The 21,823-nt window shown below is 42.4% G+C and overlaps 1 protein-coding gene across 1 annotated transcript in view; it reads left to right on the forward strand.

Annotated features, from left to right (window-relative positions):
- PHLPP1 (PH domain and leucine rich repeat protein phosphatase 1) overlaps positions 1-21,823 on the forward strand; it is a 238,911-nt gene that overhangs the window by 189,198 nt on the left and 27,890 nt on the right. The window contains exons 7-12 of the mRNA XM_012725795.1: positions 3,080-3,226; positions 3,828-4,058; positions 8,972-9,174; positions 11,055-11,115; positions 13,218-13,313; positions 17,436-17,591. Coding sequence (XP_012581249.1) covers positions 3,080-3,226; positions 3,828-4,058; positions 8,972-9,174; positions 11,055-11,115; positions 13,218-13,313; positions 17,436-17,591 — 894 coding nt within the window. The remainder of the gene's footprint in view (positions 1-3,079; positions 3,227-3,827; positions 4,059-8,971; positions 9,175-11,054; positions 11,116-13,217; positions 13,314-17,435; positions 17,592-21,823) is intronic.

Here is a 21,823-nt window from a genome sequence, read left to right on the forward strand (position 1 = left end):
TTTTTTTTTTTTTTTTCCCTTTCCCCGCCCTGATGGATAATGTCACAGGGTCTGTTTCCTTCCTAGATGAACTGTTACTGGTAAAGTTTCTAAAAATTGTCACCAGGGGAATCACCTTTCTTGATTGTTATAGGTCCAGCCACCCACTCTCCAACAACAAACCAAAACAAACCAAGAGGACTTGGTGCAGTACAGAAGAAAAAAAAGTTATTCTAACTAAAAGGGTATAGGAAGAAGGAGAACTAGCAAAGTAGAGGGAGAAGGTGCAATTGTCCATTGATAGCTCAAGGTAGAGCTGCAACTCTAGAAGCTTGCAGGCTGCAGCCGAGGTCTACTGCTGACGTCTGAGGTTCCTCCGTCTCACTGTGGAGGGGCAAAGACCCAACACCCAACTCGCTGGTAGGCAGCTGCTGTTCCACAGTAGCAGTGGGAATAAGAAAGCAAGCGCACCTGCGTTATTTCCTTGTAGAGCCTCACAAGATGGCTGCCTAACTCCGCCCCCTTCCCAGCAGCCCCCTGGCTCGGGAAAGTACTGTGTGCAGGTCAGAGGAGGTGCCACACAGGCACGTCCCCTCCTGCGTGGGTGTGTCAGATGCCAGGAGAGTTGGACCACTGGCAACTGGTGCTTCGTTTTCTTTGAAGTTAAATGTAACTGCACATATATTTTAAAACTGTCGCCGGTTCTACCAAATGAGGAAACATATCTAAAAAATAGGGTCCTTTTTTTGTCTGGACTCAAAATGGCAGTTTCCACTTTTTCAGAATGGGGCTGCCAGATTTAGCAGAAAAATTCTAAGGCATCTAGTTAAATTTGTATTTTAGGAAAATAAAAGATAACTTTTAAAAGTTGAAGTGTCTCCTACACAATATTTGTGTCGGACTCTTTCTGAACATTTGGCCTGTTTAAACGGCTGTGTCCTATATTTTACCTGGCAGCCTTATTTCAAGGCTCCTTTGTCATCTCAAAATTGAGGACCCTAAGCAGCTTCTGTAGATTAGATGTACTGATATTTAATAGATGAAAAATTTAAGCAGAAATATTTTAACATTAATTCATTAAAAAAAACAGTAAGTCCATTTGTGGTAACATACTTTTTGTGGAAAAATAATCTCTAAAACAAATTTTAAAAAGCAAGCTGTTATGTATTTTTATAAATCTTTTAATATTTGGCTTAATTTAGAATAGAAGGTCCTGTAATTTTAGTTTGTTTTATATAGGTAAGTGTTTTCTGTTGTAAGAGGCCTAATGAGTCAAATGGTGAAATATACAATAAAAATAATTATGTTCAGGTTTAGCTGCAATTTCTTCTTAAATCATTTTTGTAAAAACTTAAAATGATATATAGCTCTGTACTCCACTGTCCAAGAAAACGGCTTTTATAGAAAGCCAAGGTAAGGCTTCCAGAGGCCCACTGTCAGCTTTTTATGTAGCTATTTAGAATAAGTTTGAGCGGTTGTTCTGTAAAATGTAATGTCCCATGACAGTGTCTGCTAACGCTGTCGAGGTTGAACTGGACTGACTTTGGGTGTGTTGTCCTGAGCATAGTGTGTGCTCTCTGGCACGTGTGGCCGGCTCTTCAGTGCCTTAGCCTGGCGCAGTAACTGATCTGACTCGCATCTCGTGCAGGTTGGCAGTGCACAGAGGAGTAAAACTGACTTCTTTAGTTGCTTGGACAGCTGAGAAAAGCGTTATCAACAAAAACTTAACAGAAGGAAGTGATGGACTGGGATAAAGTTGTTTCATTTTGAACTGGAGATGTAGGTAGCCCAGGAGTGATGAAATGGTGTGTGGTGAATTTTCTGACCCATGAACAAGAAAGTGACCACCAAGGACAATGTAGAGGAGAAAGGGAGTGGACAAAAAGCAGACCTGTGAGGGATATTTAACTCTGCAGTAGAAAAGAGCTGATAGAAAGGAAGGAAATGCAGGGGGAATGTTTAGAGAGAAATCAGCAGCACAGTGAGGAAAATGCCAGAAAGTGATGGAGTGTTTTGCAGTGTCCAGTACCAGACTAAGACTGATGAATGGTGACTGCTGCTTAAATGTGGAACATAAAATCCTAGAGAGTATCGGGTTTTTGTTTTTTTTATTCCCTAAGATTTATTTGTACATACAGAACTAGGGTTCAGGCTAGAGGTGTAGAAGGTGAGAGGATTCACCAGAGACAGTGGGAGGAGCAGAACAGGCAGATGGATGAAGTACACCAATGAGGGGAGCAGTGGGCGGGTCAGGAGAGGTCTGCTGCACCATGTGGGTCACCTCCAGTGCAGGGGATCGAACCGGTACTGGGATGCAGCTACGCTTTAACCCACTGCACCACCATGGAGGGCCCAAGAGTGTCATTTTGATAAATTGTCACATTTTTATAATTTCACGTTTGAATTTGAGAGAAATGAAGCAGAAAAGTTTTTTGTTGTTTTTAAGATTCAATTTACTTATGCATACAAGAACTGGGGTACAGGCCAGAGGGGGGGGGTGAGCAGATTTACCAGAGACAGTGGGGAGCAGAACAGGCAGATGTACTGAGATACACTGCTGAGGGGAGCAGTGGGGAGACAGGAGAGGTCTGCTGTTACACCCTGTGTGTCACTCCCTGGCTGGGGATCGAACTCACGTTGCAACAGCTGCAGATAGCTTCAAAGAGCTGCTGAGCACCTTTACCCACTGAGCCACCAGTGGGTAAACTTTTCAAAGCAGAAAAGTTTTTCACTCCTCTGGGGTAACAAATATCCAGAAGAGCTAGGTCAGACTGTTGTTCTTTGCTTCCCCTCCCTTACCAGGTAGAGGTCCCTAATTAAGCTGGCTGAGTGAGGCAAGCTGAGCGGTGACTCCAGCAGAACTCACTTCTCCAGTACTCAACGTATTTTAGAACGACAGTTTTGTTTGTTTTCAGTGTTTCTGTTTTAGGTGCAACACTAGCTGACAGGAGATGCTCAGCTGTTCACTAAGAGGTCTGAGGGCTCCACTCCCTCCTCAGCTGGATGTGGGGGCTGGGCTGGACGGTCTCTAAGGCTCTGCTGAATCGACGTGTTGGTATTCATCGGTGACCACTGTCCTCTCTTTCCTTTTGTGTAATAGGTTCAGCAAGTTGAAGAGTCTTAACCTTTCCAATAATCATTTAGGGGACTTCCCATTAGCGGTCTGCAACATCCCCACTCTGACGGAGCTGAACGTGTCCTGCAACGCCCTGGGAGCCGTCCCGGCAGCTGTGGGTGTGATGCACAAGTGAGTACCGGAGCATCCCCCAGAATCTCCCCCGACCCCGAAGCAGCCCTGGGGTCTCAACCACTTAAGACCAGTTACTTGTTAGGTTAGTGATGTAACTGTTGGCCCCGATTGAGAAGTCATGCTCTCTGTGGTCTGTCAAGGTTCCTCTGTGAGCTTTCATACTCACTAGAATCTTACAAGAAATTAAACAATCTTGTTCCAAACTGAAGGTCCCTACAGATGAGCGTGACTGAACATGGGGGGGACGATTGATTACACTCTTGTTTTCTGAATTATATTGAATTCTAAGGCAAAAGTAAACTTTTTTTTTATATTAAGAGTGAAAGATGGGTATGTGGCTGATTCAGTTTGCAGTTAGCTCCCTTTATGCCTTTCCAAGTTGGGAAATTGGTCATAATTTTTGTTTTCAATAAAAGATTAAGATGCTTATCTCTGGTTTACCTCCCTAGTGCATTACTGCTTCAGGCCCTTAAGCACTTTGCAAGGGATAGAATATTGTTTTTCTATAAATATGATCTATATTTGTGGGACATGTATGCTGATAATAGGGCGTACAGTTCACGTGTTCTCTCTGTAATTCTTCTGTTTTCTTTGATAGCTTACAGACATTTTTGTTGGATGGAAACTTCCTCCGGGCCCTTCCTGCTGAGTTGGAGAACATGCATCAGCTTAGTTATCTTGGTCTTTCTTTCAATGAATTCACCGACATTCCGGAGGTGCTGGAGAAGCTGCCTGGTGTGGACAGACTGTGCATGAGCGGGAACTGCATGGAGACCCTTCGGCTACAGGCTTTGAGGAAGATGCCTCACGTCAAACATGTGGACCTGAGGTGACCACTTTTAAGAACTATGTTCCCTCTGATGGCTGGCTTGTGCTGAGGGTGGGTCATGGCCCTTGGGTGATACTCTCCTGCCGACGACAGCAGCCCGGTGGGTTGTAGTTAGGCCTGATTTTCTGTTTCTTCCCAGAGAAAGAACAGTGAGCGATATATTAGGTTTGGCACACACCTGACACCTATTTAAAAATCATTTTCATATATCGTAAGGCCTTAATTTTATTTTGTAAGCTTGAATCAAGTTTTAATTTGCTTGATTCGATAGGCCCATCAATTCAAGAATTATTTAAGGTGAACAAACCATATAATTGAGAACAAAATAGATATTTTTCTCAGCTCAGGAAAGCTGTCTGTCACGGGTTTCAGTTCTTACAGCGAACTGTGGCTCTTGGGCCATAACACTAACTTGCCTCACTGGATGCTTGTCAGCTATGAGACATGTCGAAGACACTCACTAAGCACGTTAAATCTGGGCAGAGAGATTTTCGTGTCTGTGCGGTCGGTTTCTTACTTCTAAATTACAGTTAATAGCACACCCTAATTCATAGTGTTTCAGTATGAATGGAGTTAAAACGCTTCGCACTCGCAGTAAGCATTACGTTTCTTACTATCACCTGACTGAGGACTCTTCTGCTCCTGGAACCCGGAGCTTGTTCAGCTGGCCTCATTAGCATCTGTTCGCCTCTCTGTCGCAGGTGGTCCTTTCCTCCACTTACTACCTGTCTTCTCTGGTGATGACTCCAGATCCTCATCCAGGTGTGTCTGGTTCATCTAATCACGTAACATCATCTTCTGTGTGGTTTGGCCGAGGAAATCCATCCATTCTGCATTCACCAAGAACTGCTAGGCTTCTCCACTCTTCAGAATAAAGCAGGAGAGACGTTCACACTCGGGAAGTGTTTGCAATTTGCAGACCTTCAATTCTTTCTTCAGCGGTGTGAATGGTTATAATTTACCTGACTTTGAAAACTTTTTGGAATGTGACAGGTCAGGGAACTAGTTTTCCTTGTTAACTTTCTTCCTAATACGTTTACATTTGCTTCTGAGTGAGCCACTTGGGTTTAGAGCAACTCATTCCACAACTTAAGCCCTACTTTATTCATTGATCTCCCTGTGCAACAGTGGGTCACACAGACCGCCGGTCACAGTGTAAGAGGAGTATAAGAAGATATTCTTCTCTTGATCTGAATTAGCTTGCAAATCGATCACTCTGGTATATCCAGAAGGAACTTCTTAGGAGCAGCTTTGTAAACTCTCCAGTTTCCCAGTACTGGAGTCTCTTTAGATCACCTGGAGGATATTTACATAGAGCGTAGACTCAGACACACTGTGTGTTGAGTGAGAGTGCGTGGAGGCCGCCTCGCTGCACCCACTGCCCGAGGAGAGCCTGGCCAGAGCTGCTGGTGCTTCTGCCTTAACATTTGTGCTTAAGGTGGCTGAATGATCTACAGGACTTCCACTTCATTTCTCTAAGCAAAGGCTCCAGATGGAAATGTTAGATTAAAAGTCGTCATTTGTCTTTTACTCTTACTGGCTTTACATGGATGCTCTTTGAGAATGATGTTCCTTCTCCGGCATAGTAATTCTTCCTTCTCCACTTCTCTGTCCAGAGTGTGGCCATTGTCCTGCTCTCCCTGGTCACTTCTCTCTCTGTTTCTTGCCCCCTCGTAGGGGGCTTCCTCTTTCACCTCTGGGATGAGTGCCCTCAGCCTTTCTCTCCCACTTCTCTCCTTGGGATGAGTTCCACTTCAGCTCAGGCAGGTTAAGTGCACTTTGGTTTTCCCCACAGACACACTTAATGAAATACATGTAAAACAGCTTAACTCCTTTCAGTTCCACCGGTCTTCCCAGCCCCTGTTTGCAATATCGCTTTACTGGCTTATCCAGACACAACTTTCAACTGTTCTTTCACGCTGGTTTTTCTCTTTGGGCCTTCCTCATCCTTCTCATTATTGCTGTCACCTCCCAGTGAGCCATCTGCTTCTGTTTGTGCCTCTCAAGCAAGCAGTCTTGCCTGAAGCCTTCAGTTCTTGGATCAAGGCACTCAATCTCTGCACCTGGCGTCAGCCACCAGCCTGGAGCTCCCTTGAGGAAGAGGCTCTAGCTCAGAGCCACTCGAAGTTCTGTCCTCCAACCCATGCTGACACACCAGTTACTGGCTACTTCCCCACAATGAGATACACACAGAGAGAGAAGTTAAGACTAAGAATTTTGAAAACTAAGAGTGGTTTGTCTTTGCCTCAGCATCCAGAGAGATTCACTTCTGTGGACCCGGAGTAGACTCACTGCTGGAGAGCTTGCCCCTGTGGTGTGAGCTGTGCGCTGGATGCGTGCGTGCAGTGCGAACACTCTCCATGCTGTGGTGCGTTATCAGTGTAGGAAGTAGGTCTCCACCATAGCTTATCTGGGAAGCAGCTCTCTGACTCATTCTCAGGCCTCGTAGGATGTTAGCACGTAGTGTTAGCACTCAGTAGGCACAGTACTTGCTAAGTACTGACTGACCTGTTCTGTAGCCATAGTCTCACTCCTCCTGAGGGCATGAGATTTCGTACTCTCACTGCATAACGCCTCCATGCTGCTCTTCTTCCTCTCCTGTGAGTGCCTGTCGAGTTTTGCCGGCCCTCGGGCCGCAAGTCACGTGCTTCCCCTCCTGAAGCACTTTCTGCATCATTCTCTTCCGCACATCACTTACGGCACTCTCCACATACTTGTAGCCATTATTCTTCATATTTTGCAGCAGATGTGGTTCCCCTCACATATCACTAAACTGAGTGACAGACAGGGTGGAGATACTGTTTTAGTCATCTCTTATGGACACAAAGCTGCAGCCCTCTTCACAAAGTCCTTCCCTGCTGGCGAAGCGCCAGCACGTAAGTTCACTCGATTTCTCAGCCACCTTGCTGTGCTGAAAGTGTGACCCCCATTTTATAGATCAGAATTAAACATAACAAGAACTGAGTGAGTGGCTCAAAGTCACAGGTGCCAAATCCTGAGAAGCCAGCAAGAGCAGATAGCGATCTTACTGCCCCTCCTCAAGAAGAAAACTGCTCAGCGGATATTTATGAAATAAATGGGTTCAGCCAGCTGGGAGGAGTATTGGAAGGAAATTTTAACCACATCTTGCTTCTAAGTAGTTACATTATTGTGTGAAACTGTATTTTTACCTTTGAGTCCTGATGAGACTTGACTAAATCGAACAGTGGGAACTTGAACTTTCCTGTTACTGTAGATTATTTTTCTTTTGTCTCCTCATTAAACCAACCTTTTAATTACTTTAGTGTTAATACAATGAAGTTGTTGGGGAGCTGTTTCAAGAGGGGATAATAATGGTGCCACCCCACGACAGTAATTTAACATGTAGACTGGGGAGAAAATGGGGCTTTTTCAATCCCTGTGGTCTGTTGTATCCAAAATAAGATTTGCCTTTCTTCCTTATTCTGTGTACACAGTCTGATAATGTAGTGAGCATTTGGAAATAGTCAAATTGCCAGGTTGTGGCCGGTTTTTTAATCTTACAACATGAAGTAAATAAGTAGTAAAATACAGTCCTTGGAGACAGCTGAAGCGGCCACCAGCTGCCGGTAGGTCCTGGCTGTTTGTTTCCCATCAGCCATCGCTGCGTCCTGCGGCCTTAGACTGCTGGTGTTGATCACTCTGGCCGGTGCCTTGACATTTCCCGCGGGCGGGCATTTCCTGCCAAGACCCGCGGGTGTCTTCCCAGGCTCGGCCTCCGCCTGCCCCCCGCGAGCCTCGTCCGCGATTTCAGCCCTCTGCTGACTTTGCCGGGAGAGGCCGGAAGTCAAGGGCTTTATCAGCTTGTCAGCGACTTAGGTATAGACTGCAAACTAGCGAATAGATGGAAACTAGTTTTTCGTCCTTCTTCCCTTTGTGGCAAAATGTGTCTTGACTCGATGTCTCGTCCCCACCACAGACTCACGTCTGTCTGGGCAGCGATCAGGCAGGCAGCGCCCAAAGTGGGGTTCCGCCAGTTTCCCCTGTGACCTTTCCTGGCCAGGACTTGTTGACCCCATCATCCTCCCTCACGTGATGACTTCTCAGTGAATCCCGGATGTCAGATTTCAGTATTTTCTGCACTTAGCCCCTACAAGGAATATTTTAAAGATGGAGATCGTTCCATAATTACTCCTGGACTGTGAACCAGCTAGAAATCCAGATATTTGCATATGTGGGTCCCTAGCCCACACCCCCACCCCCTTTACCTACTTTGTCCTACGTGGCTGCTTGCTCATTCTCTTTCTTTTAGTCAGTATTCACCGTAGATGGGTTCTGGGTTTTATTTCTTGTGTTCTTTTCAACAAATTCTTTGGAGATAAATAAGTGGATTTTTTTCCCTCTTGAGTTAAGGTGCACATCAATGTCTGTGTACTTTTCTTCCAGCCTTAGTGATCTAAATTATGTTCCAGAATATCCTATCAAGGTTAGGTGGACTTGATGGAGTTACAGCTAAAAATAGCCAGAAAATCTGGTCAGGTAGGCAAGACCAGATGCTGAAATTAAAGAAGTCACGGATAACTATACTGTAGCAAGACTTGAGTCCTGCTTGCACTTCATCATATTTGGCTGTGGCTGCTTATTTATAACACTGCAGAAAATTATATATAAACTTTACACCTTCAGGGACACCACAAAGGAAGAGCCTTTGTCACTTAATGAGATCTCTCCTTCAGAACTGGGAAATCATGGTAGGTCTTTAAAAAAGAAGAGGTCATATGGGCATATGTTGTTTGATTGCAATTCTCTGCAAACGGAATGTTGCACAAATATTTATTACAAGTTAAACAAATAACTAACAAGTACTTTATGTGCAATGCAGTACATGAGTACTAGAAGACGAGGGATTTTTACTTTATTTTATTGATATCCCATTCTGTCATTTCCCCCTCAAGACTGAATGTAATTCGGAAGCTCGAAGCAGATGAAGTGGACTTTCTGCAGCATGTCACTCAACTTGATCTGCGCGACAATAAGCTTACTGATCTAGATGCTATGATTTTCAACAACATCGAAGTTCTGCACTGTGAGAGGAATCAGCTGGTGACACTGAGCATCTGTGGCTATTTCCTCAAAGCGCTCTACGCCTCGTCTAATGGTACGAACAGAGGCCGCCTCCCATTTCCTTTGGTTGCAAGAAATGACCCAGCGTCATCATCTCTGCCTCGCTTTAATTTTTCTTCCCTCAAATTTAATAAGTATCACATTTTGCAAAGATAATAATCATAAAAGAAGGTTGGTTTGGTACTTAAAGGAATCAAAAGGGAAGATTTTAAATATCCTAACGTGTGTTTCTGGTATCATGATAGCTAGCTAAGTTACACATACTTTGAGTTGGCTCCTCTGCTTGGAGGAGGTAAGGATGAGCTCTCTCTGGCTGCCTTGCTAGGACAGTGAATTGGGAGCCTCAGTACTGGAGAGTGGAAGCGAAGGGAATAACTGCTTTGAATTCCATTCATGGCCTCAGACTTCATGTCCTGTTAACAAAGAAACTCACGTTAGGAGAACCCTGAATTCACACCCTCGGGGATACCACATAGGAAGCCTCTCAATCACTGAATGAGATCTCGTCCTCAGAACTGGGCAATCTTGGTAGTTGTAGAAAATGAAGAGGTCGTATGGGCATATGTTTGTTAAAGTGAAGCTTTCAATATTCTGCACTTGGAATACTGCACAAATAGTTATTAGAAGTTAAACAAATGACTATCGGGGACTTTCAGCACAGCGTGGTACATGAGTTCTAGAAGACAAGGGATTTTTATTTTATTGAAGTAACATAATAGAGCTGTCTGTGTTTAGTAATACAGGGTCTCCCCCTTCAGAAGCTGTTACTGTAACACACCACCACCAAGACACCACAGTCTATCCCCATTGTCTTCTGTACTCCCTCACCTTTGTTCTCACCCCTTTCCCCAGAATAAGGGATTTTTGAAAAATGGCTTCACTGTCATCTCATTGCAGAAACAAGCAAAACCTCAAGAAGCTAGAGATCACTGAAGGGTTAAAGGATTTGCATAGCCAGGAGCCATGAAGAAAGTGTTGAGAGGAAAATAATTTGAACGGGGTTTGTTTGGCAGATGGGAAAAGAGAGGGAATTCTGAACTTCTAGGTGGCTGCTGGAGAGTGATCAGTGATTCTGGGATGCATAGCTTGGAGTCAGATGGTGCATCTTGGAAGCCAGCATTGTAAACTCTAGAGAGCCAGTGAAGCGTCCTACCGGGAAGTGATACTATAGGCTGCTGGCGCCAAGGCCCTGCACAGCGCACAGGGCCTTGTGGGGGGCACACAGTACCCCCACTCCAGGTTTCTGTAATGGTCTCCATGTGGACTGATGATTTAAGGCTCGTCTTAGAGGCGATACTGGAAACCAGGGAAGTAAGGTAGCTAGGAGACAGAGCTGGTACCCAGAGTAGCTTGCAGACTCTTTGTGCTAGCTGGCATTAGAGCGGTGACCAGAGAGGCCCTGATGCTGTGAACTACTTATGTTAGAGAAGCAGAAGAAACTACTCCAGGACACACAGCTCTCAAGGATGGTCGAATCACAATTCATTCAGTTTTAAGAAGGAATTTTCAGATGTAAGTAGAGGAAGCCATTTGTGATTCTCAGGCAGGCTGGTTTGGTAGAGTAAAAAGGGCAAAGATCGGCTGCATTTGGTTTTATGGCAGAAAGCAGGAAGTTGAAAATCACAGTGTTTATTCGGTTAATTTTTGAGATAAAACTTAGCATGCCGAACAGGACATGGCTGGAAAGAGGTGGAAAGTAGAATGAATGATTTATTTCAGTCTCTGAATAAGATCTTGTGATAAAATTAGAAGTTCTCTGTACTTTCCTGTAGTTTGAAAGTTAACAAATGGATGCATTGTGCTTCCTACGCTAAACAAACAATGGAGAATAAAGCACAGTGATGATATTCTGCATCTAAAAAGAGTCTCTGTGTCACTTGAATTGTAATGTTTTTCTGATTTCCCCCCTCCTAGAACTCGCTCAACTTGATGTTTACCCAGTTCCAAATTTTCTATCCTACGTGGATGTCTCAAGGTAAGAGGCCAAATCTAGAATACTCTTTCGAGTCTGCCTGAAAGTTATAAACTCTGTCAGCTTTTTGTATAAAAGCCTTTTCTTATTTACTTTGAAGGTAAGTAGTACAGTTCAGTCATTTGTAGTTATCCTCTCAAAATGGATGTAAGTATCTGTCAGTTGAAATACTACTTGTATACTATAGTTTAATCAGAAGAATCAAGCGGTCAGAGTAAGCACCAATCCGAGCGCCAGATTTGGCCTTGAAAGATCAGTGAGTGAGAAATGTATGGCTGGGGTGTCAGTAATTCCTTGTATTGACCGTATCTTTAGGGTTTTACCTGAAATGCTTAAAAATATAAATTATCCTACAGTTCTTTCCTTCTACCTCTTTGTTATTGTGCACATCCACCCCTTTGCTAAGAACCCTTCCAAAACAGTCAGTAAACCTGCTGCTGACGTAGGATTTCTCTACATCCTTTCATTTTCCCCAGCAACTGTGGATAGTCTGACCATGTCACGTTCTTAGTTATGGGCTTATTCCAGTTTCCACAAATACTGCAGTGGACTTTTTCCTAAAGGCACAAAGCATGTGTCTATACATGTAAACTTTAGTAATCTCAACCCACTAGAATTGAAGTTCACTTTGAAAGTAATTTCGAAGGAAATAGCCTGAATTTCCTGAGTAACTGTGGCCCACGGGGACACGGCCCTCACGAGTGACAGCTCAGCTGTCAGTGTGTGGCATCTGCGGTGTTTAATAGTCACCTGCTTTGACCAAGGCTGCTGTGTGATGTTTCAGGTACAGAATTGAGTTTAGTCACGAGGGCCTACAGACAGAGAGCTGTTTTAACAGTATATTCGGTCATAGCTATGTAAGAGTATGTCCAGAATTTATTGCAAGAATTACTACAATTATAATTTTATTAGAAATTTGTAATTATAAAGTCCTTTATGAGTTAATCTTCTTAATTCATGTTAGTTTTGTTGAATGAAACTTGACGTCTGGCATTACTTGATTCAAGTTCCTATTTTGGTTTTTTTCCTATCAATCTTAAATGTCATCTACAATCTTTAAATGAGAACAGTATAAGAATGGGGTTTGCTTACCTGAGTGTGTATAGATAATTTGGAACAGATTTATTTCAGAAAGTTGACATATGGTGAACCTCTTTTATTTGTAGAATGTAATTGACAAACGGCTCTCCTTGAAACTCTTAAGTGAAGTTGGCTTAGAAGCTTTTGTATCTTCTTATACTTGAATTATGCCACTTAAATACTATTCATCTTTCTTTTGTGACTCTCCTGTTCAGAGTCTTCACTATAGTGTACTTTGCCTCATCTACCTTCCAAACTATAATCTTTCTCTTTAAAAAACCGTGATTCTCCCTTTGTGTAGTGTTGTCTGCAAGAACTGAATTGTCATTCACCGTAGTGTCCACCAGGTCCTCAGAGGCATTCGAGTTCGAAGGTTCAGGGATTTTAAAAATCACTTTGTTATATATTGCGGTAGCTTATACTGGTTGAGTACTTTCACTCTCCTATCTTGCTGAAATGTTTTAGGGGTTAACTACTGCAAAATAGATAATTATATCGGTCCTTAGGGTTTCACAGCCAGAATAGGATGTACCTATATAACTGCTATGCAAAAAATGATGCCATTTTCTCTGTACTTTCATTGAAAACTTGTTATAGTAGCAAAATCAGAAAATCAAATGTTTAAATCACATAAATGCCTCCACCCTAACATCGAAATTATTTTGCTTTTGCTCTAATAAAGTCCCTATCCCAATTGTCATATATTCATGAAATTGTTCATCTTCTTCAAAAATTATGGCCATAACATTTGCTTGCTTCTGGACTTTTCAGGTTAGCAATTCTGGGAGTCAGACTTTGTTAACGTAAGAGATGGTGTAACTACATCCACTCCTACTTTTTCTTGCTTCTTATTCCTGCCCACAATTTAATATGCTTGTAGGTTAAAGTGAAGCACGTAGCCTTTTGCTTTTTGCTCGTTGTGCTTTGGCATTTCACTTGAAATATATTCTCTGCAATTATCTTGCATTTTGAACCATATTTTAGGCCTAACTCTAATTAAAAAAATTGTATATTCTCATATTCAGGAACCGTTTGGAAAATGTGCCTGAGTGGGTATGTGAAAGCCGAAAGCTGGAAGTTTTGGATATTGCTCATAATCAAATATGCGAGCTTCCCGCACGGTGAGTATTGCAGGTCATTTGAAAGAATCTCAGATTAGATCAGCAATTTACAAATTGCTATTCTAGTATCTACCTTATTATGAGCCATTAAAAGAATGTTTTCAAACATTTTTTTAGTATCTTTCACCTCACATGGCTACAGACTTTCTTCCTACAGTGAAGAGAAGAGTAAGACTTTGACTCTCAGCCAGAGCCAGCCATGCGGGGGAACTTGGTGGAAATTTTAAAATGAGCCAAAAGAAATATTTGAACACCCAGGAAGCCATGTGATTGGTTTGCCTCTGCAGTCTTAATCCTTCCATAATCCTCCATTTCTGTCCATTGGCCTTACGTGTCTATTTTACCCACAAATAATTGTTGGTTTTCCTTGAACATAACTTTGAAAAAAACAAAGCTTAGAAGATCATTAAATCTAGACAGTGCAAACTAGATTCATTTTTTTCTTACCGTGATACTTGGAGTAGAAGGTCCAAGAGCTCCCCTCACTTTCTCTCTTAGGTGGGCTGTTTTGTTTTTTTTTTTTTTTTATTACAAAAGTTTATTTTTACATCATTTTGCACATTTTTTCCCCCATCTTGATTGTAATACCCGCGGGTTTCCCATCACCAAATCACCCCTGTGCCACCACCATAGTCCCGTGCATTTCCCTCCCTTCCCCCCCCTCCCCGTTGTTGATCCCATTCCGCACTCCACCCCCACAAAATGTCTCTGGTATATGGTTGTTCATTATTTTTGTTATTTTCTCGCCTAGTCCATTATACTCCTGCTACGAGTGAAATCATCCGGTATTTTTCTTTCTCTTTCTGGCTTATCTCACTAAGCATGATCTTTTCCAGCTCCATCCAAGTGGCTGCAAAAGACATGTGTTTCTCTTTTTTGGTTGCTGAGTAATATTCCATTGTATATATGTACCACATCTTTCTAATCCAGTCATCTACTTTTGGGCATCTGGGCTGCTTCCATGTTTTTCCAATTGTAAATAAAGCAGCAATAAACATGGGGGTACAAGTATCTTTTTCAATCAGTGTTTTTGTGTCTTTTGGGTAGATACCTAGGAGTGGGATTGCTGGGTCATAGGGAAGCTCCATGTTTAGCAGTTTGAGGAACCTCCAAACATTTTTCCATAGTGGTTGTACTAGTTTGCATTCAGGTGGGCTGTTTTTTTATCTCACAGACTTCACCATGACGGCACAATGTTTGCAAGAGCTGTGTGGTAGTGCCTAGTGTCATAAGTACAAACAGTTTCGAGTTGACTCACTGTGGCACATCACGTTATTGGGCTTTTCAGTGACCAGGCCTCGGGAGTAACCAAGAGTGGTGCAGAACCTTCTGTGATAATAGAGATGGGCTGTCTCTGTGCTGCCCACCACGGCATCCACTAGCTCAGAGTGCAGCTGCCAAACATCTGAAATGTGTCCGATATGATGGAGGAACTGAATTTTATATTTTATCCCCTTTATTAATTTATGCCCATGTACCACTCTGGTTAGAACCTGCCACAATTCAGGTTTGGCTGTTTCCACTATTCTCAGCCAATTACTGAGTAGAGAAAAGTCAGTTGTTTTTAACTATGTAGTCAAAAGCGTCCAGGAAAATATTATAGAAATATATCACTATTTGGGAGTAAATTTTACCATAGAGACCTCATCTTTAAAGGAATATACCCATACTCCTCTGTTTTCTTGTCTAGTACAAGGCTGTGGAATGGATGTGCTTGGAAAGCCTAGTAAAATGTGTTAAGAGTGGACTCTCCAATGCAATGACCACCAGCCACGAGCCACTGGGCTGTCGAATACTTGAAGGACTAGTCCTCAGTGAGAAGTTCTGAAGTGTAAAATAGGGAGAAATAGCTCATAATGTTGCATATTAATTACATGTTAAAAGAATATATCGGCTATATTAGGTTAAATAAAATACAAGAATCAGCTGTTACTTTTTTTTTTCACTTTAATGTAGCTACTAGAAAATTTAAAATTTCATATATGCCTTACATCTATTACCATTGAGTAACGCTATCCACATGTATTCACCATGAAAGAAATCTTGAGCTACACTTTCAGTGTCTAGATGATTCAGTTGATTTTTCTTTGTTCCTTGGCCATTAAATTCAAGCCACTTGAAAATTCTTTCTGCTTTAACTTTAGAGTTTTATATTGACTGAGCATTTAAGTGACCTAGTATAGACCATCACCACTATCAATAGAACTTCTTGATGTGCCCTGTGGACAGCAGTGTGTGTGTATGCGTGTGTGTGTGCGTGTGTGTGTGCATGCGTGCGCGCGCGCGTGTATGTAACAAAAATGAAAGCAAACCACTGATGGGGAAAAATTTTGTTGAAAAAATGTTTACCCTTCTCTGTCCGTCTCTTTTATCTCTTTATGTATCCAGTCTCCTTAACCCACAGTGGGGTCAGAAGCCTACAGCAGTGCTATTAAATACATAAACAAGCAATTAACTGACCACAGGATAACTGATATTTCATCCAATTTTTCCCAAAGTTAATTAATTTTTTATTTGCTCTGCATTATTACAGGATTTGGGGGTGTGGGGACAGGGGAGGTGTCTAAACAAGCAGCTTTCAAAGGAAATCCCAAATGCTCTATTGTCAAAGATTTCAGAACAGTTTTTGTGTTTTAAAACACGAGACAAAAACAGTAGGTATTTTTTCTCATTTATGATGATGTTTAGTTGCAAAATTTGTGTCATCCCTATTGATCTAATATTCAGTGATTCATTAGACAGCAATTTAATACTGAATCTTTAAGTAATTTGAGGAAGAGTTTGACAACAGAAAAGTAACATTTAGAAGTGGAATGTATTGCAAGGAAAAGAAGGTATTTGAATGCTTAGTTTTCAAAAGAATTTAATAAAACTAGCTAAATAATTATTATTTAGCTCTCAACTTGAAATCATCAAATCTCCTTTTTATTTGGCAAAATCAAGGTAGAGATTTTATTCCCTCTTTCAGTTATTTAAAGGTAAAGTGTGTGTGTGTGTGTGCGTGTGTGTAAACTAACCCCATTCTGTCTTCTAAGACTCTTAAATTGGAGACCAAGTCCAGGAAGACAGTAAAATTGGTGAACCAAATACTGAATTACTGGGTTGAAGTGACTGTTTCTTTGTGGTAATTGACTGAATGGTCCCGAGTAATCTGTCTTGTCACCTTGGTACCAAACCTGCGAAGTCTGGCGTGTGGGATGTTAGGGTGGCAGCTTGTGGTATCACAACACTGAGGCAGTTTGCTCGTGTCTTTGTTAGCAGAGAGTCTAGTTCTGACATCCAAAGTTCTAGCTGTAAATGTGTAGTGATTCATGACAACTTTGGGCGTCATGAGTGTGCCCAGCGGCAGGCAGGTAAGGGAGCCTCATTCTTTGACAGCAGAGTACATGGATTCTGACTGCGTCAGATGATCCTGATGCATCGTAACCTCACTTTTCCAGTCCCCATGTCTCTGCAACTGTGGAAGCAGCCAGAAGGGGCAGATTTCCATTAGATTGGCAACTATTCATATTTGCCGCAGCTCTGGTAACGCATAGGAGAAACATAACTTTTCAAAAGGCTGTTTACAGCTCAAAAAAAAAATTAATGCTTTCTATTATCTTTACAGGGGAGTCTCTAATCTAGGATTGAACAGAAGTAAAAATATACAGAGTTAGGGAAATAAGGAAAGGGAAAATTAATTATGACTATGAAATGTAACTAAGGAAAAATACAGCATTTTCAGTTGACACTTGTAAAAGCTTAATTGGATAGAGAAATTTCTTTATGTCATCTCGCACACATCACATTCTTGGGCAATCCAGGGCCCCATCTTGACCCTGATGGTCCTATGCCCCAGTGTAGCGTGCTGACTTTGGTGAAACTTGTTTCTTTTTTCTTTTGCTAAGTGGAACTTCTCTGTTAACTATTCTTTTTCATAAATATTCCCTTATTTTTTTTTTAAGTATGAAACATTTTGACCTATAAACAGCTCTATGCTTGAGTTTATGCTAGAATAAATTTGCAGTTTGCTTTCAATGAGCTCTCTTTTGAAGAGAGAATTTAAGTGTTTTACTTGTCTTTCATCGTTATTGCAGGCGAACCCCAAGTAAAGCGCCTCATGTGCTGTCCCCTTTCCCACAGCTTGCTCTGTAACAGCAGTCTCCGGAAGCTCCTGGCGGGCCACAACCAGCTGGCCAGGCTGCCCGAGCGGCTGGACAGGACCTCGGTGGAAGTACTGGACGTGCAGCACAACCAGCTCCTGGAGCTGCCGCCCAGCCTCCTGATGAAGGCCGACAGGTGAGCGCCGCTTCGTTGAGGTGGGAGATGCACCGTGTTAGCCCTCCTGACCTGTAGGCCCCGCCAGCATCCACATGCACTTTCTGGATTCATAAAGAAAATGCTGTTGTCAGTCCCCTCTGGCCATTTTGTCGGGGGATGGAGGCAAGGCGTAGCCTGGCGCATCTTCATGAAGTTCCCTGCCCTGGGAGAAGTGAGCTGAGCTGTGCATCAGCACGTGCGTGTGCTGGAGGCTGGAGCCAGCTTGCTGTGACCAGTCACTGCCTGGTCAGAACGTGGATGGTTGTTCCGGCCTTCGTTGCCTGAGCATCTCTGCTCTTTTGGGGACTTGGAGTAATGGACACAGCTTCCTAGAGCTTGCTTAGTTTTCTTGTTTTGGCCACTTCTCACCTTTCCCTGGGTTTTCCCTTCCACTTAAGTACAATATTTATGTTTGGGCACACAGAATAACTTGTTTTAAGTATTTAAAGATTATTTTGCTGTGTGTGGAAGTTAAAACATTAAATGAAATTGGGTTTCTGTCATGAGCTGCTTGCATGTCGAACTTCCTGTAAAGAGAGTGCAGACTGGCTGTGGAACATCTTGTTTGCCTCGGGGCCCTTGGGCACTTTACTAAAATGCTTCTCAGCCTGGTGCTCTGAATCATTTGACTTGTGCTAATGTTTATTTGAGTGAGTAACCCTAGCTTTAGAGACAGTATAAAGGACTGACTTCAGACAATGCAAAGGATTCACTCAAGATAAAGACAAAAAGGTGAAGGTTAATGTTGTGCTTCTCTACAAGAAGGAAGAGATGTGGATCGTATTGACCAAGGAAGTAAATTTGAGGTCTTCTTCAGCGTGCGAGACTCCTCTTGGTGAAATATTCCGGCAGCCTTGGCTCTCTCACGCAGACACCCAAGCTACTCCTGTGCCTTGCTAGACACAGACTGCAGTGTCATCTTGCGTGCTTGTCTGTCCTCGCTCCCAGTATGGTCTCTGTGGGCCTAGTTCCAGTGTCTTAATTATACCTTTATCCTCAACATCTTGCACTGCTCCTGGAGTAAAAAAGCCAAGTGCTCAAGAAATATTTGTTTAATGAGCAATAAAAAGTATAAGAAATTTTAAATATTACATTCACTCTCCGGAGGGCTGTTTGTTTTAAAAATAATTTTATCAAGATGTTACTTACTAGGGGAAAAGTATACAGCTCTTAAGCATTCTGCTCAATGGAATTTTTCATTTGTTTTATACCCTATCCAGACAGAGAACATTCTAGCACTCCTCTCCTCTCGTACTGTGCTTAATGTAAGTTACCATGAATTCCTACAGGAAAAATTACAGAGAAGTAATGGGATTGTGAAACAAGTGGGATTGTTTTATTGTACTTGACCGGAGCTCTAGCATTCCCCTGACAAATGGCAACATTTCAAGAGCATTTGAAGACTTGTTCTTGCTTTGGCATTCATATCAGAGCATGGTGGAGCATGCGGCAGCTGTGGACAGTGCTTTCCGTTGTCAGGATTTGATTCTCCCCCTGTGGAGAATTCTAAGCTATATTGCAACCTTATGTTCTCTTTCATAAGGCAAAAATTGGATGCTGTTTTATAATGGTAATTCAGTTGTTCTCCTGCGGGTCTACCTGAATCTGTGCAAGTGCACTGATGGATTTAGGCTGAGCGTCTTCGACATAAAGCCGTTTCTGCATCTGCCCAAGCCTGATAAATTCATCACCAATAGAGTAGCTGACCAGCTCCGGAGCTCTCCAGTGGACACTCATTCTTTATTCATTGCTGTGGACTTGGTTTTAAAAGGACACGGCTATGCAGACTTTATGCTCCAGAGGTAATCAGGAAGCAGTCGTCGAGTTTCCTGGTGCCTGGGTAGATCTGAGAGCACGTCCCTGAGGGAGCTCAGAGATAGGTTGGAAGGCAGTGTTTCCAGGGTAAAGCCAGGGTTTCAGTGGGCAACTGTAACGTGCATGGTTTCCCACGTGATTCTGCTTCCTGCTGGGGTTGAGAACCACCACACGAAATGCTACCTGTGTGGCCTTGCACAGGTCATGGGATCTCAGCATCCCACCTTCTGTACTTTATACAGCTCCCAAGTGGAATCTGTAAATTGGAAAAGGGAGGGCTGTGTGAACTGGAATATTTCCTGGTAACACAATATGGAAGATTTGAGCCACCAAAAAAACATTGCCGTCAGGGAGAGCATAAGCCGAGTTAATGGTGTGAGCTGAGGTGTTAAGGCAGAAACATCAGTAGTCCCAGTGGGTAGGTCTGTCCAGAGACAACTGCATTTTGGAAAAGTGGGGCTACTGTGGGAGTCGGCCACTGTGCGTCTCAGGAGGAGACGTACATTCATTTTAATGAATTTTGGGGTGAAGAATGAACTAGTCCTAAACAGTTGTGAGGTCAACCCAGAAAACATGAAGTTTAGAATATTAAAGAGAGTTCTTGTGAGAAGCTCCTTGCGGGGGGTTTCAGTGGTGATTGGTTTTTTGTTTACATGGTTCAGTGCAACAGCCTCTTACTGACCTGGTAAGTTTTAAGTCACTGAGCCAGATGTTGTAGGGGATTGAGAAAACATAGGAGCTTATCCTCTAGAAGCTTACAAGCTAAGGCAGAATTTAAAATAGCTACACAATAAGCCATAATCAAAAGTAGGCTTGCTTGGATAAAAGGGAAGAAAATGGTACAGTTAATTTTAATTTAAGCTCCTGGACAACATTTTTTTTGCTGGTATATAGCTGTGTGTTTGCTAAATTAACTTCTATCCAGTTCTCCTTCAATTTGCACTGGGATACAAACCTCAAAAATATGTGAGTGCTCCTTTTTTATTTTGTACGTAGTAAGTTATTGCTATTTGTTCCATGTTTGGTTATGCTAGGAAGGAAAGGGCCTTTGCAAGTTAAAGTTAAGGTCTTTGTAAGTTAAAAATGCAGTTTGTGTTCTCAGTAAAATTTGAGCATGGAAACTTCAAGAGAATGGCCGGGTAAAAAACAAAACAAAACATGAGCTATTGGACACACAGCAAGGCTGAACTCAGACTCAGTAGTTTTTCTTTAGTGCCAGAGCTTATCTGCTAATTCTAATGTTTAATTAATGGTTTTAATGATACAGTATTGTCTGTTAAATATCACAGCTCTAGAATGCTGTATAACCCACTGTGCCTGGTGTCAGGAAGGCATCCGCAGTCAGGTAATGGAAGGGAGTCTACTTTAAACTAGATGACTTCTAGTGATGTTTTTATCTTCCATCTTAAGCGTTAGATCAGTTTTATTAAAATTCTTAAGTGTTGAATCAACAAATTCAGTTTCTGAGTTTACTCTCCATATTCATTTTTGAGTTTTGTTTATTGTGACTTGATTTTTTCACGGGCAGCACAAAAACTATAGATAGATATGAAATTTTGATGGAGCATATGTTGCTGAGGTCATTGATTTTTTTCTACCTGGATAGCAGGGTAAGGCTGGTTCTGTGGGTGAAGCAGCGAATATTCTCATCTGTTTCTTATTGGCCTGATCTCTCATTTTACTTTGTTTTACTTAGAGTTGAGTATCTTCTTGAAGGAAACCCCCAAAAGAGTTTCAGATAACCAGTTCCCAGCACCAGATGGGCATGGGATAGGGCACAGGCTCCCCTTGGGTCACTAGAGAGTGTGGATGAGGTTCTCCTAGCCTTTTCTTCCTAAAACCCTGGCAATGGCTGACTCTGTCCATCTTGCAGCTGCACACTCATTCAGTGGCCTGATGAGGTCAGTCTGATCAACAAAGCCATAACTAATCTTCTGAAGGACAGTTATGCTTCCTGTGGATGAACACCAGTGTCTGCCTTCATCCCTGTTTGGAGAGCACTGGGTATTTTCGGGCGGGGGAGGCGGAAGCATGTATGTACAAATGCAGTGCATGGTAATTATTGAATATCCCTGGCGTGTTAGTCACATTGCAGACCATAAGCTTTAGTGACTCAGATAGAACAAGTGTAAATATCAAGGGTACTAAACAGGAAGAGAGAATTTAGGAGAGCGTGATTGATTGACCATTACAACTGGTGCCTTTTGGCAAAGACAGGCATTTCTGGCATTTTGGGGAACTGAGTATTCTACTCCATTTTTTTTAAGTGAAGAGAATTATCTTGTGAACTTCCGGTGTTTTGAGGAACAAAACAGTGGAATAAAACCATATTTCTGAGAGTGGCTCCAGAATCCCATGGATTATTTATTAAGCATGCAGATTTCTGGTCCTTAGTT

Source organism: Condylura cristata, unplaced genomic scaffold, assembly GCF_000260355.1.
Source record: "Condylura cristata isolate star-nosed mole 26May11 unplaced genomic scaffold, ConCri1.0 scaffold00016, whole genome shotgun sequence".
Taxonomy (NCBI): domain Eukaryota; kingdom Metazoa; phylum Chordata; class Mammalia; order Eulipotyphla; family Talpidae; genus Condylura; species Condylura cristata.